The following is a 16259-nucleotide window of genomic DNA, read 5'->3' as shown; positions in this document are numbered from 1 at the left end:
ATATATAAACTATAAAAAGACTTATATCAGCCTGTTCAACATAAAAACATTTGCTGCAAGTTTGAACTTTTTGAAGTTCTACCGATTCAACTACCCAATTAGGAAGATCATTTCACAAATTGATCACACCTGGAATAAAACTTCTAGAATGTTGTGTAGTAATGAGCTTCATGGTGGAAAAGAGGCCTGACTAATAACGGCTGATGATTTATTTATATATATACAGTATATATATATATATATATATATATATATATATATATATATATATATATATATATATATATATATATATATATATATATATATATATATATGTGTGTGTGTGTGTGTTACTTTATTTTATATATATATATATATATATATATATATATATATATATATATATATATATATATATATATATATATATATATATATGTGTGTGTGTGTTACTGGAACCGAGGTAATTTTGTCGTTTATATAAGCCTTGCAAGTGCGTGTGTTGCTGCTTGTATTACCGTTGCTAGGGGTACCTTACTTTGCCGTTCTATTGGCATAATAACTTCCAAACTATTCCAAATCGACCACATGGGATTATCTATGTAATAATATCCGGGTGATTAAACTTAACTGTTCGAAGTTCGAATAGGCCTACGTTATTTTAATGATCTCTGGCTGATGAAATAGGCCTTTCTAAGAAACAATGACTGGGTGATTAAACCCTATTGTTTGAAGTTCGAATAGGTCTACGTTATTTTAATGGTCTCATACATGATCTCTGGCTGGAGAAATAGTCCTACCTATGAAATATTGACTGAGTGATTAAACCTGATTGTTTGAAGTTCGAATAGGCCTGCGTTATTTTAACGATATCATACATGATACTGGCTGAGGAAATAGGCCTAGCTATGAAATATTGACTGGGTGATTAAACTTGAGTGTTTGAAGATCGAATAGGCCTACGTTATTTAACGGTCTCATACATCATCTCTGGCTGAAGAAATGGGCCTTTCTAAGAAACAATGACTGGGTGACTAAACCTTATTGTTTGAAGTTCGAATAGGCCTACGTTATTTTAACGGTCTCATACATGATCTCTGGCTGGAGAAATAGTCCTACCTATGAAACAATGACTGGGTGATTAAACATATTTGTTTTAAGTTCTAATAGGCAGGCCTACGTTATTTTAACGGTCTCATACATGATCTCTGGCTGAAGAAATAGGCCTTGCGATAAAATAATGACTGGGTGATTAAACCTTATTGTTCGAAGTTCGAATAGGCCTACGGTATTTAAACTATATCCTGCATGATCTCTGGATGGGGAAATCATTTTAAAACTTTAAAACCTCCACGCCCAATTTCAATAAATAATTTCCATCTGTCTTTCAAAACTGAAACTGCTCTTCCTAAAAGCATAATTTAAATTCGTTAATATCTTACTTCATCCAATGAACAAGCGAAGAAGCTAAGAAAAAATAGAAGTAGGTTAATACATAATTTATCAAAACCGCTTTGGTTTTTACAATACTCCTTTCCTTAAGGCGATTTGATATATAAATCCTAGTTTGAACATTTCTCATATGATAAATTTTGCTAAATTATGCATATGAAGCGGATTCTTTGGAGTTTGGGGTTTGTAAAGGGTCATAGGAGACGCTCGTTTTCTTTAATGACTCTGGTATATCCATTTTCTTTGTATAATCTAAGGGGGTCGTTACTAAATTATTCAGTGCCATACGTGGCACTGATTTATTGGTAGGGTTTTTCAAAGAGCGAATGCAGTTGCTAAGTTTATAATATATTTTAAATCTATGTAAGTCCAGACCTTTCTAATTAATAAATATAATACTCCACTGTAAATTCCAATAATTAATCTGCTGAATTATTGAAAAATTAAAAGGATTTTTCCTATTTTATTGCAACTAACACAAACGGTATTAACAACAATGGCTATGGAAGCTATTGGATATAGAAATATCGTAACCACAGTCAAATCTCAAACCTATTTCCTGAAAATAATTTCAACCACAACAAATACAAAAACAACCGTAGGCATTTTAGGTAAAGATAACAATTCCGGAAAACATGGGGTGTGTGTGTGTGTGTGTGTGTGTGTGTGTGTGTGTGTGTGTGTGTGTGTGTGTGTGTGTGTGTGTGTGTCTCGATAACTCTGCACATGCGTATTTTCAACCAGTCGAGCCAAGCAAATTCCCTGCCCGAATCCTCAACAGCTCAGCTAACTTGATTCAGTTCCACCTGGAGAGTCTCACAGTTCAGACGTCCTAAGAAACCTTCCCATACTCCTTCCTTACAGTCGTCTCCGACACACCAAAGACACAGCCACTATGCCTTCTGGTAAGTTGCAAGTGAATAACGGCTTCTGGATATTCAATATTTAATTTCCAGAATAATAATAAGAGCTCCTGACTCCAATTTCCCCCCGTTTATTAAATTAAGTATTCTTTAGCAAAGTCCTTTTATGACAATACGTCCAAAGACAGATTATACCAAGGCTGAGTAGCCTACCCAATGCTTTACTCGGTCTGGGAATTTCTAATAATGAATTAAGATATTCAAATATACATTTTCCTGATCGAACAGAACATAGTTCATTTATTTTAGGGAACTTTTAACGGAAAATACACATTTTCCATAATCCTCTCTTCCAAAAGTTTTTTTTTTTTTTTTTTTAATTTCTGCACAACTTGTCGTCTCTAACTATGACAATTTCTTCTTAGCAAAGTCCAATCGTATGGTTTTTTTTGTGGAAAATTCCATAGCCGCTAAAAATTCCCCTTGTAAATACTGAAAGTTTCTGTTACTGTCAATCGATATAAAGACCTTTGGGAAATGCTATGACCTTTAATAAATGCGACAGACTGCCGTGAAAGAGCATCTGCCTGATTTTACGGACTACAAACTCAGACTCATTATTTGACTGGAGATCGGAATAGATTTAAACGCTGCCTTTTTATAAATATCTTTTTGGATGATTTCAAATCATATTTTTTTTAGATAATAATAATAATTGATAAATCGTAAATCATCTAAATTATTTACATCATCGGCCTGATTTTAAGGACTCCAAACCCAGACACATTATTTGACTTGAGATCGGAATAGATTTAAACGCTTCCTGTTTATAGATATCTCTTTAAATGATTTAAAATCGTACGTTTTTTCTAGATAATAATAATTAATAAATCAGAAATTATATAAATTACGGCATCGGCCTGATTTTAACGGACTCCAAACAGACTTATTATTTGACCGGAGATCGAAATTTTTTTTAAATACTTAATTTTTATAACTATCTCTTTGAATGATTTTAAATAGCATTTTTAAGCTAATAATAATAATCAATATATCAGAAATTATATAAATTTCCTAATCTCAACAATTAGAAAATTCAAAACACGATTGATATGCCAAAACTGTTCCCTCAACTTTAGGTCAATTGAAAGAAGTGTCCCAGTCAATTCCATCCTTCCCTTCTTAATAGCTAATAATTATAATTAATAAATAAAAAATCATCTAAATTTCCTAATCTCAACCATTAGGAAATTCGAAATACGATTGATAAACGTACCTCCTCCTCTATCAATCATCAACTTTAGGTCGGTTGAAAGTGCCCAGTCAATTCCATCCTTCCCTTCTTAACCTCTTGTATCCCCACAGGTCGTCGTAATCAATCAACTCAAGGATCAACAGAATGTGCTGGTAAATGGCCAAAATTAACCTGTTGATAAACATGTTAAAACAATCTATTTTAGTAAACGATTCAAACTGATTCATCTTTATAAAATGTTTTTAAAAATGTTTTGCAGATTTGTGAATATTTTCAGAAACATTGCATGCGAAAAGACGTTATGAAATGTTTTTTTTTTATATTTTTCTTTTTTTAGATATTCATTACGATGAGCTTTCTAGCAACAAGGATGACTTCGTCATCATTGACGTGAGGAACCCAGGGGAGATCGAACACGAGGGACATATTCCTGGCTCACACAACATTCCTCGTAAGTATTTCTAAAACATTTTTCTTTAATTAATTTAATAATGTTTACGCAATTTTTGGTTACAAAATCTAGACTTCAAAAGACTTATGACTTCATATTTTTTTAATCATATTTAGTATTATTTAAGCTATTTTTAGTCATTAAACTTGAAAAGAGTTATGGTTGAATATTTTTTTTTTTTTTTTGGAATTCCATCTGGTAATATTTAAGTAATTTTTGCTCATTAAAAACTCAGATTTGAATAGAGTTGTGATTGAATATTTTTATGGAATTATATTGAATAATATCCAATCAATTATTGGTCAGTAAAAAATGAGACTTGAAAAGAGTTGATTGTATACTTTTTTGGAATTATATCTAATGATATTTAAGCAATTTTTGGTCATTAAAAACTGACTTGAAAAGAATTATGGTTGAATATTTTTTTTTTGGGGTGGGATTACATTTATTAGTATTTAAGCAATTTTGGGTCATTAAAACCCCAGACTTGAAGAGTTGTGTATATTTTTAATTACATTTAGTAACATTTAAGCAGTTTTCGTCATTAAAACTGACTTATTCCCTTTCCTTACCGGGCAATTTTTTCTCTGTTGGAGCTCTTGGACTTATAGCATCTTGCTTTTCCAACTACGGTTGTAACTTAGCTATTAATAATAATAATAATAATAATAATAATAATAATAACGACAGCAACAACAACAATAATAATAATAATAATAATAATAATAATAATAGTAATAATAATAATAATAATAATAATAATAATAATAACGACAGCAATAATAATAATAATAATAATAATAATAATAATAATAATAATAATAATAATAATAACAATTGGCTGAAATTTCACACGATGTTTATTACGATCAACAAAATAAGCTAATTTTCCCTTTCTAAACCCAGTGCCAGACCTAGATGATGCTCTGCATCTCGATGATGAGGAGTTCTCTAGCAAATACGGCTTCGATAAGCCCAAGGAACACGACACCGTGGTCGTCCACTGCCAGAAAGGGTCCCGTGCCAGGCGAGCTGGGGATAAGCTGGCTTCCTCTGGGATGAAAGTGAGGTGAGATGGAAAATGATCACAGGATTTTTTTATAATTGTCTTTCCTGGTATTTTTCACTACAATGTTGTTAGGAATTATTTTAAAATTACTAATTTTATGAATGATGATAATTTTAATAATTTCAGTAATAATAATTTTTTAAAATTTGTTTAACAGATCTGTTAATGTAAGTTTATTCTATATAATAATAGTAATAATAATAATAATAATAATAATGATAATAATAATAATAATAATAATAATAATAATAATAATAATAATAATAATAATAACAGATCTTTTAATGTAAATTTATTCTATATAGTAATAATAATAATAATAATAATAATAATAATAATAACAATAATAATAATAATATGGAAGCATTCTTCACAGATCAGACTACCCGATTTATCTTTATGTTAATTATAAAGTTATTATGATAACTTTTTGCATATTACACAAATGCTAACATTGTTTTAGTATTAAATCTCTCTCTCTCTCTCTCTCTCTCTCTCTCTCTCTCTCTCTCTCTCTCTCTCTCTCTCTCTCTCTCTCTTTGCCTTCTTCTTTATCAATATTACTTATTATTTTTATTAATGGTAAGCAGCTCTTCTAGGAGAGAGGCACTCCAAAATCAAACTATTATTCTCTAGTGCCATAGCCTCTGTACCATGGCCTTCCACTGTCTTGGGTTAGAGTTCTCTTGCTTGAGGATTCACTTAAGCACACTATCCTATCTTATTATCTTCCTCTTGTTTATTTAAGTTTCTATAGATATGAAAAATCTAATTTTATGTTATTATTGTTCTTGAAGTATTTTATTTTAATTGTTTATTACTTCGCTTCTAGTTTATCTATCGCGTATTTCCGTTCCTCACTGGGCTATTTTTCCCCGTTGGAGCCCTAGGACTCATAGCATCTTGCTTTTCCAATTAGGGTTGTAACTTAGCTAGTAATACAATTATTATTATTATTATCTAAGCTACAACCCTAGTTGGAAAAGTAAGATGCTATAAGCCCAAGAGCTCCAATAGGGAAACATACCTCAGTGAGGAAAGTAAATAAGGAAATAAATAATAACAATAATGACGACTCTTCCTTCTTCAGGGTATACCCCGGCTCCTTCGACGACTGGAAGGCCAAGGGAGGCGAGGTGAAAACCGAAAAGGAGTGAAGTGGAAATGTAGGTGGGGGGGCTAAGTAAGGCAATCTCTTCTCATTCATTTTAGCAAGATAAGCAGCCACTTCATGGAAGAGCCAACACCAGCGGCTTTTAATATTAATTATTAATTATTTTCATTCATTGGAATTGTTCATTTTCCCTTCTATCTGCAGCAATTCACTAAAACCATTGTACTCCTAGAGTTCTCATAGTTCATATTGCAATTTTCACTTTGTGCAATGTTTTGAGAAAAAACCTTGACTGTGGTAGTAAGGCTTTATTGAACTATAGTAACTGGCACCAATGTCCTCATTGTTCCTTGTTAATGCACGTGATTGTCATTAATTGAAATAAAATAAAAAATAATAAAATCCAAAAATCGATATTTCAATGTTCCTCTTCTCAATGAATTTTTGGAACACTAATTCTTCTTATCCATGTTAATGGATAACGATGGTGTTCTTTTATCAAAATAAAGATTTTTAAAATAATTTTTTTTTAATATTCCTATACTCATTGAATTTCTAAAACAGGAATTTTCTTATCCATGTGTCTTTAATAATGGATAATGATGATATACTTTTATCAAAATAGAATAAAAAATAAAATAAAGATATTTTATTATTCCTATACACAGAAAAAGAATTTTTCTCATTCATATTTCTCTAATAATGTATAATGATGATAAGCTCTTATTAGAGTAAAATGGAAATACAAACAGCAGAATAAAAAATATATATTTGCAAAGAAAATCATTTTTCCTATCCATATTTCTTTAACAATGGATAATATTGTTACCTCCGCCAACGAAGTTGGAAGGAAGTTATGTTTCCGCCCCTGTTTGTGTGTGTGTGTGTGTATGTTTGTTTGTGAACAGCTTCCTGGCCACAATTTTAATCGTAAGGAAACTTGCAGGGATAAACTGTTATGTAAAAAACTATAAATGATTAAATTTTGGGAGGTCGAAGGCCAAGGTCACGGTCAAGCAAAATGTCCAATTCATGTAATCAGCCATAAGTTTGGACATCGTTGTCACAATGACTTCAAACTTGGTTCATATTTGAGTGTATGGAAATCCACGCCAATTAATATGTTGAGATTAAAAGTCAAGGTCAAAGTCAAGAAATAAGCTGCCGCAGCGGAGGTCTGCGTTGTACTGAATGCCCATCTCGTATTTATTATTATTATTATTATTATTATTATTATTAGCTAAACTACAACCCTACTTTGAAAAGTATGATGTCATAAGCCCAAGGGCCCCAACAGAGAAAATAGCCCAGTAAGGAAAAAAAAATAAACTACAAAAGAGGTAACCTAATGAAGAACTGAAATATTTATGAGCAGTTTAACGACATGAAAATAGATCTTTAATATATAAACTATAAAAAGAGACGTATGTCAAAATAAAAACATTTGCTGCAAGTTTGAACTTTTGAAGTTCTACCGTTTCAACTACCCGATTAGGAAGATCATTCCACAATTTGGTCACAGCTGGAATAAAATTTCTAGAATACTGTGTAAGCCCTTTCTAAGTGAGAACACTTTAACGTGGTGAAAGGGTTTGCGCATCGCCTTGATCAGCAAAGCTGTACTAGTTAGGGCCACCCAGGCTAAAGTCTCCCACCATCACCAATTCGCAGTGGCCAGCGCAATGATGTAAACTTGCCAAACCCAAGACATGAATAAAGACATGTCTGAGGCTTTTGCCATGCAATGGACTAAAATCTGATGCATGTGTTGTTGTTGTTGTTGTTGTTGTTGTTGTAAGGCATGTCTATACCTCAATTTTGCATTATTATTATTATTATTATTATCATCATTATTATTATTATTATTATTACCTAAGCTACAACCCTAACTGGAAAAGCAGGATGCTATAAACCCATGGACTCCAACAGGGAAAGATAGCCCAATGAGGAAAGGAAAAAAGGAGATAAATTAACTACAAGAGAAGCAATTAACAATTAAAATAAAACACTTTAAGAAAAGTAACAACATTAAAATAGATCTTTCATATATAAACTATAAAATCTTGAAAAAAAAAAAACAAGAGGAAGAGTGTACCCTCAAGCAACGATTCAAGTTCAAATATCCGTTGATGTTTAAATGAATATATATATATATATATATATATATATATATATATATATATATATATATACATATATATATGTATATATATATATATATATATATATATATATATATATATATATATATATATATATATATATATATATATATATATTTATATATATAACAAACCTTTCAAACACACACACACACACACACACACACACACACACACACACACACATATATATATATATATATATATATATATATATATATATATATATATATATATATATATATATACATACATATATATATATATATATATATATATATATATATATATATATATATATATATTTATATATATATATATGCGTGTGTGTGTGTATGCGTGTGTGTGTGCGTGTGTGTTTGAAAGGTTTGTTATTGGAAATTGCCAACTCGATCTTGACATTACATTGTATCCCCAAAATTCGTTATTTTATCTATCACAACTCAATATCGGTTATAATTACTCTTCAAATTCTTATTCCATCGATTTCGTATTTTTTCAATGTTTAGTATGAAGCAATATAGGGTAAACACTGATGGGAAAATAATAAAGATAGGTAAAAAGACTAAGTTAATAATAATAAATCAACAAATACTGTATACGTAATAATAAACAATTTGTTTAGCGTTATCGAAAAAGGTTTGTTTATTAATATCAATGAAAATAAGCAGTCTTTGGATTTGTTCCTTGGTTTAAATCTCCTCCCATTAATGATTATTGATACCTTTTAAAGTACTGATAAACCGATTTTAAATCATATGATGTATTTTACAGACATATGGCATTATCAAACAAGAGTAAGTATAGATTTCCGACCTCCGCCAATAAATGACCAATATTATAATCAAATCTACAGGCTTCCTTTTTCATATTCTGACCGTGGATGCATCTAAGGTAACATTCAACTAAAAGTCTACGGACAGCGCGTCCCCCTTTTCATATGATGACTGTATATGGCGAAAAGTGCAATGTTGATCCAGATTGGATATCTTGATCATTTCCAATATTTAATGATCTAAGATCTAACTTTGGTGGAAATGTCGTCAAATTATATCTAGTAGTTTTGAAGTAATCCTGTCCAGAGATAGATACAAGGACAAATACACAAATAAACCGGCTTGATTTTATAACCTTGGTGGAGGTAATGACTGACGAAGCATTACGTAACTGAAACTTAACAACGGAGAGTTATTAGCGTGTGAAGGAATTGTTAAAAAAAAAAAAAAAAAAAAAAAAAAAAAAAAAAAAAAAAAAAAAAGGAGGATGAAGATGGAATCCAATCAATGTACTGCTAAGTATGGTGTAATTTACGGAGGGGGCGGGGAGGGGGTCATGGCTGTCAGTTGTTACTAAGCCCTAATTGAGTGTTTGCTTCCAAGTTGGGGTGTGCGTGTCATAGAAATAACCACTGTCTCGGACTGACAAGGCCACGTAATTACCCGAAAGAATTTTGTCAAAAGACTACGTCTGTGTCTCAAAGAATTTTGTCAAAAGACTACGTCTGTTTCTCCGAGAATTTTGTCAAAAGACTACGTCTGTTTCTCCGAGAATTTTGTCAAAAGACTACGTCTGTGTCTCAAAGAATTTTGTCAAAAGACTACGTCTGTTTCTCCGAGAATTTTGTCAAAAGACTACGTCTGTGTCTCAAAGAATTTTGTCAAAAGACTACGTCTGTTACTCAAAGAATTTTGTCAAAAGACTACGTCTGTGTCTCAAGGAATTTTGTCAAAAGACTACGTTTGTTACTCAAAGAATTTTGTCAAAAGACTACCTCCGTTACTCCAAGAATTTTGTCAAAAGAATACGTCTATGTCTCCAAGAATTTTGTCAAAAGACTACATCTATGTCTCCGAGAATATTGTCAAAAGACTACGTTTGTTTCTCCAAGAATTTTGTTAAAAGACTACGTCTGTGTCTCAAAGAATATAGTCAAAAGACGATGTCTGTATCTCAAAGAATTCAGTCAAAAGACGACGTCTGTGTCTCAAAGAATTCAGTCAAAAGACGACGTCTGTTTCTCCGAGAATTTTGTCAAAAGACTACGTCTGTGTCTCAAGGAATTTTGTCAAAACACTACGTTTGTTACTCAAAGAATTTTGTCAAAAGACTACCTCCGTTACTCCAAGAATTTTGTCAAAAGAATACGTCTATGTCTCCAAGAATTTTGTCAAAAGACTACATCTATGTCTCCGAGAATATTGTCAAAAGACTACGTTTGTTTCTCCAAGAATTCAGTCAAAAGACTACGTCTGTGTCTCAAAGAATATAGTCAAAAGACGATGTCTGTATCTCAAAGAATTCAGTCAAAAGACGACGTCTGTGTCTCAAAGAATTCAGTCAAAAGACGACGTCTGTTTCTCCGAGAATTTTGTCAAAAGACTACGTCTGTGTCTCAAGGAATTTTGTCAAAAGACTACGTTTGTTACTCAAAGAATTTTGTCAAAAGACTACCTCCGTTACTCCAAGAATTTTGTCAAAAGAATACGTCTATGTCTCCAAGAATTTTGTCAAAAGACTACATCTATGTCTCCGAGAATATTGTCAAAAGACTACGTTTGTTTCTCCAAGAATTTTGTTAAAAGACTACGTCTGTGTCTCAAAGAATATAGTCAAAAGACGATGTCTGTATCTCAAAGAATTCAGTCAAAAGACGACGTCTGTGTCTCAAAGAATTCAGTCAAAAGACGACGTCTGTTTCTCCAAGAATTTTGTCAAAAGACTACGTCTGTGTCTCAAAGAATTTAGTCTCTATAAAGTACCTGTATCTAGGAAAATTGTGCCGAAAACCCACATCTGGGTCCAATGTTATCCCAAAGCCATGTTTACAGAAATATATTTATCATAAAAATATACAGTATCAGTAGATGATGTTTCCTCAAAGCATTTTATACATGAGAACTGTTACTTAAAACTCGTATCAAAGGAATATTATCAGAAAGTCAAATTTCAAGAAGTTACACTTATTATTATTATTATTATTATTATTATTATTATTATTATTATTATTATTATTATTATTATTATTATTATTATTATTATTATTATTAGCTATACTACAACCCCAGTTGAAGAAGCAGGATGCCATAAGCCCAAGGGCTCCAACAGGGAAAATAGCCTTGTGAGGAAAAGAAATAAGGAAACTACAAGAGAAGTCATGAACAATTAAAATAGAATATTTTGAGACCAGTAACAACATTAAAATAAATTTTTCATATATAAACCATAAAAACTTAAAAGACAAGAGGAAGAGGAATAAGATGGAATAGTGTGCCCGAGTGTACCTTCAAGCAAGAGAACTCTAACCCAAGACAGTGAAAGACCATGGTACAGAGGCTATGGCACTATTAGTGTTTGCACCCAGTTACAGAGACCAAAGGTAGTAAAACTATACCTAATTAGTTAATACTCCTAAAATTCTATATTTTAGAGAACATTTTACTGGCTGTTCGTGTCACAAGACACCATTAAAGGTTTTTATAGGCCGCTTATGAATGGCAGAGGCAAGGGACAGTGGCATTGCCCTAGCAAGCAGGATAATGCCCTAGAGACTGACCATATATCATATGATCAGCCCCCAAGTCCCCTCTCCATCTAAGGTAGGACCAGGGAGGGCCAGGTAATGTTTGCTAATGACTCAGCAGGTAGATCTATAAGCCCCCCAAAATACCCATCATTAGCTCACAAAGATGGTGAGGTTGCAGTGACCAGAGGAAATAACGAGTTTGAGAGGGATTCGAACCTCAGTCTGGCGATCAGCACGCAGAGACGATATCAATGAGGACAAAACAAACCCTAAATAAAGCCATCTGAGGCATTGCAAGTGTTCAAGATTTATTATCATTATTATCATTATTACTATTAATATTATTTTTATTATTATTATTATCATTATTAATATTATTATTATTAATTGCTAAGCTACAACCCTAGTTGGAAAAGCAGGATGCTATAAGCCTGTAGTGAAGAAACCATCAGATTAGCTATGAGTAAAATAATAGCACAAATAATAGCAAGTGTTCAAGATTCATTATTATTATTATTATTATTATTATTATTATTATTATCATTAAGAGCTAAGCTACAACCCTAGCTGGAAAAGCAGGATGCTCTAAGCCTGTAGTGAAGAAACCATCTGATTAACTATGATTAAAATAATAGCACATACTAAGTAGTAGACTCGTGGAAATCACCCTATTAGAGACTTCTACCTTTCGTATCTTATAAATCTATTTTAATGATGTTACTGTTCTTTAAATGTTTTATTTTTCCTTGTTTCCTTTCCTCACTCTGTTAATTTCCCAGTTGGGGCCCCTGGCTTATAGCATCCTGCTTTTCCTACTAGGGTTGTAGCTTAGCAAGTAGTAGTAATAATAATAATAATAATAATAATAATAATAATAATAATAATAAGCTAGCCGACGCAGAATTGATCTGAATATAAAATCTACTAGGCCCAAGCACTGGGGTAAAACAGACAGCTATTATTGTGTATGAATCTGGTCTTTAGAAAGAGAATGAAAGGTCACTGGGGGGAGGGAGAGAGAGAGAGAGAGAGAGAGAGAGAGAGAGAGAGAGAGAGAGAGAGAGAGAGAGAGAGAGAGAGGGGGGGGGGGGTTGGTATCTGAAATATCACAGTAATCGCTCAATAAATCCCAACGCATCCAGTCGAAAGTTTAGCCTAAAGGTTCAGTGGCCACGCTAAAGACCACTTCATGTCATGGAACTTGGCCAGAAAACTTCCTAAATCAATCATTAGGATTGTGGTGTCCTGTGGGAAACGTCCCTGCCTGGCGTTCTACTGGACGGGAGTTTGAGTCCTGCTCAAGCTCGGTAGTTTCTTTCAGTGTCAGGAAACTCACTATCCTTGAGATCTCAGGATGGGGTCTTTGGGGGAGCCTATAGGTCTAGGAGGATTACTAATAGAATTAATCCTTCTAGCTGTAGCTGAGTCATCAGAAGCCATTGCCTGGCCCTCCTTGGTCCTAGCTTGAATGGAGGAGTTTTGGCGTTGATCAGATGTATAATATGGTCAATCTCTAAGAAATTGTCCTTCTTAATAGGGTAATGCCACTGTCCCTTAGACCTGCCATTCATGAGAGGCCTTTAAACCTTTAAATGCACCATTAGTGGATATTTCTCTATAGAGGAAAATTGGTGCAACAGTTTTGAATATTCACCTATATTCTGAAATAATATTCTTTTCTTAGATTAGAATCTATGCAAAACATGAAATCATAATTTCAAAAAAACTTTATCATCATAGTCTCCTAAAGTTTCATTATGCCTGTGGCCACATAAGAAGACAATTAGGTACAGTTGCTTTCATTAATTCCGGTACAGTGACGTCTGCCTAGCTTCCCCTGAAGTGTACCAGAATTAATGAAGCCAACTCTACCAAACTGCTAGTTGACCACAGTGGGTCACAGCTAGGGTAAATAAAGAGAGAGAGAGAGAGAGATAGCTCTTCTCTCTCTCTCTCTCTCTCTCTCTCTCTCTCTCTCTCTCTCTCTCTCTCTCTCTCTCTCTCTCTCTCATAAGCTTTTCATCAACAATCACCATAATTAATGTCGTCTGCCACTTTCAATTTTGTTTGCGTTTAAGGAAACATCAATTTCCACTGACTAATGGCATAACTGACATCGTACATCAACACTATACTCAATTCTTTTTAATGAGGCGGATTTGCAATGACTAGCAGGGGTGCCCTTTTAGCTCGGAGAAGTTTCCTATTGGCTGATTAGTAGGACAAATTGATTCTCACCAATCAGCTAGTAGGAAACTTTTCCGAGCTAAAAGGGCACTCCTGAGAGTCAATGCAAACGTGCCCCATTAAAAAAAATTTAGTATAGTAACAGTGATAACGCCTGTTATCAACTGATCAATCGTCAACATTTTCTGTTTTTCTTAAGAGGTAGACTTTTGTATACTCGGGCACACTATTTTATCTTGTTTCTCTTCCTCTTGTTATTTTGAATTTTTTTATCCTCTTGTTATTTTCAATGGTATTTATAGTTTATAAATGACAGATTTATTTTAATGTTACTATTTTTCTTAAACTTCTTTTCTAGTTTTTCCTTAGTTCCTTTCCTCAGTGGGCTATTTTCCCTGTTGAAACCCTTGGGCTTATAGCATTCCGCTTTTCCAACTAGGACTCTAGCTTAGCTAATAATAATAATAATAATAATAATAATAATAATAATAATAATAATAATAATAATAAATGCTTTTGGTACCTATCATGATAATGAAAACCTTTGCTTTCCCATGTGTTTCGAAGATTGATTTGATTAATATTGGTATTAAAGCAATAGTGGAGTTAATACTTTTAGCAGTATATTCATGAAGGGATGAATTGCACTACGCATGCAGTTAATTCTAATGGTCAGGCCTTCTCCATTATGAGGCTCAATACTACAGAGTATTCTGGAAGTTTTATTCCAGCTGTAACCAAGTTGTGGAATGATCCTCCTAATCAGGTAGTTGAATCGGTAGGACTTCAAAAGTTCAAACTTGCAGTAAATGTTTTTATGTTGAATAGGCTGACATAAGTCTTTTTATAGTTTATAAATGAAATATCTATTTTAATGGTTGCTGATAACTCAGCAGGTAGACCTATAGGCTCCCCCAAACAAGGATGGTGAGTTTGTAAACACTACAAGAAGCGGGAATCGAACCCCAGTCCGGCAGATCACCAAACAGGGTCGTCTTAATGATTTAAAGATTTAAAGGCTGCCCATGAATGGCAGAGTCAAGGGACAGTAACAATGCCGTAGAGACAGATATGATCAGCACACAAAATTCCTTTTCCATTATGCGTCATTTCTGCAGGCAACTGTTTATACAGTAGTTCGGTCGCGTAGCAACCCTGGTTAGTCCAGTGCGTTAAAATAAAGTTTCAGCTGGCTAGCACCGGTCACGTGAACTGCGTCTTCACTACACCGTCGCTAAAATATTCCACCGCTAAAATATTCCGCCGCTAAAATTCCTCAGATCAATAGCTCTTTACTTTATACCTTCTAATTTCGTGTGCGCAGACAAAAGGCCAAATGGCGGGATATCATTGCTTTGTTATACCGAAGTCTTTGATGTATGCGTTGTCTTTGAATATTTCATTAACTCATTGATAGATTTCAATGGTTTTGTCGTGGAGCAAGGTAGGTAGGTAGAAATGGGTATAGGATGTAATTACTTTTTTGTTAATAGAGATAGGAGTATGTATATATATATATATATATATATATATATATATATATATATATATATATATATATATATATATATATAAAGTTTTTTATTAATTTACCTATTATTTATTTAAAGGTTTTAAAGGCCACTCATGAATGGCAGAGACAGTGACAATTCCCTAAAGATTGACCATATGTACATATGATCAGCATCCAAGCCCCTTCTCTCCACCCAAGCTAGGACCAAGGAGGGCCAGGCAATGGCTGCTGATAACTCAGCAGGTAGACCTATAGGCTCCCCCAACTCCCCCATCCTTAGCTCACAAGGATGGCGAGGTTGCGGCGATCAAAGAAACAAAAGAGTTTGAGCGGGACCCCAATGGTTTCTGCTAAACTAAAAACAAGATCTTTATGGATAAGACTTTACAATAACAGCTGCTTTCATCTATTCATTTCGTATTTACGAGTCGCCGCTGGCCATTCGTCAGTTACTGTATCACTTTCCGCATTCAAATCGATAATAAATTAAGAGGTAAGAATGTCGCCTGACTTTGAGCTCGCTTGGCTGAGTCCAGAAAATAACATAAGCTGAAGGGAAGAGTTTTTGGAAGGACTGAAGTACTTGGGTTGTAGCCTAGCTGATAATAATAATAATAATAATAATAATAATAATAATAATAATAATACTCACTGTTCTTATAATAATAATAATAATAATAATAATAAT

The 16259-nt window shown here is 33.1% G+C and overlaps 3 protein-coding genes across 5 annotated transcripts in view; 2 read left to right on the top strand and 1 right to left on the bottom strand.

The window, feature by feature from the left end:
* The window catches only part of Ccdc85 (coiled-coil domain-containing protein 85), an 84418-nt gene that overhangs the window by 54761 nt on the left and 13398 nt on the right, over window positions 1-16259 (bottom strand). Inside the window, exon 1 of one of the 2 annotated variants that reach the window (XM_068346602.1) lies at window positions 3574-3723. The exons of the other annotated variant lie outside the window; for it this stretch is intronic. The gene's annotated coding sequence lies outside the window, so the exon portion shown is untranslated. Of the gene's footprint in view, window positions 1-3573; window positions 3724-16259 lie in introns of those variants that run through there. 2 annotated transcript variants of the gene reach the window in all.
* LOC137616667 (rhodanese domain-containing protein CG4456-like) lies at window positions 2229-6580 on the top strand. Of its 2 annotated transcripts, XM_068346605.1 has the most exons (5): window positions 2229-2339; window positions 3663-3704; window positions 3890-4003; window positions 4910-5072; window positions 6163-6580. In XM_068346605.1, the coding sequence occupies exons 1-5, from the start codon at window positions 2330-2332 to the stop codon at window positions 6227-6229; spliced, it is 396 nt and encodes a 131-aa protein (XP_068202706.1). In that variant the 5' UTR covers window positions 2229-2329; the 3' UTR covers window positions 6230-6580. The 2 variants fall into 2 exon arrangements, with proteins under 2 accessions (XP_068202706.1, XP_068202707.1); XM_068346606.1 differs by lacking the exon at window positions 3663-3704 and having other exon boundaries at window positions 2244-2339; window positions 6163-6578.
* On the top strand, window positions 9110-11816 carry LOC137615995 (uncharacterized protein FLJ40521-like). Its single transcript, XM_068345676.1, has 3 exons — window positions 9110-9145; window positions 9728-10901; window positions 11776-11816. Exons 1-3 carry the CDS (start codon window positions 9110-9112, stop codon window positions 11814-11816), a joined length of 1251 nt encoding a protein of 416 aa, XP_068201777.1.

Source organism: Palaemon carinicauda, chromosome 22 (genome assembly GCF_036898095.1).
Source record: "Palaemon carinicauda isolate YSFRI2023 chromosome 22, ASM3689809v2, whole genome shotgun sequence".
Taxonomy (NCBI): Eukaryota; Metazoa; Arthropoda; class Malacostraca; order Decapoda; family Palaemonidae; genus Palaemon; species Palaemon carinicauda.
The sequence above is the reverse complement of the archived record's forward strand: the minus strand, read 5'-3'. Positions and strand labels throughout refer to the sequence as shown.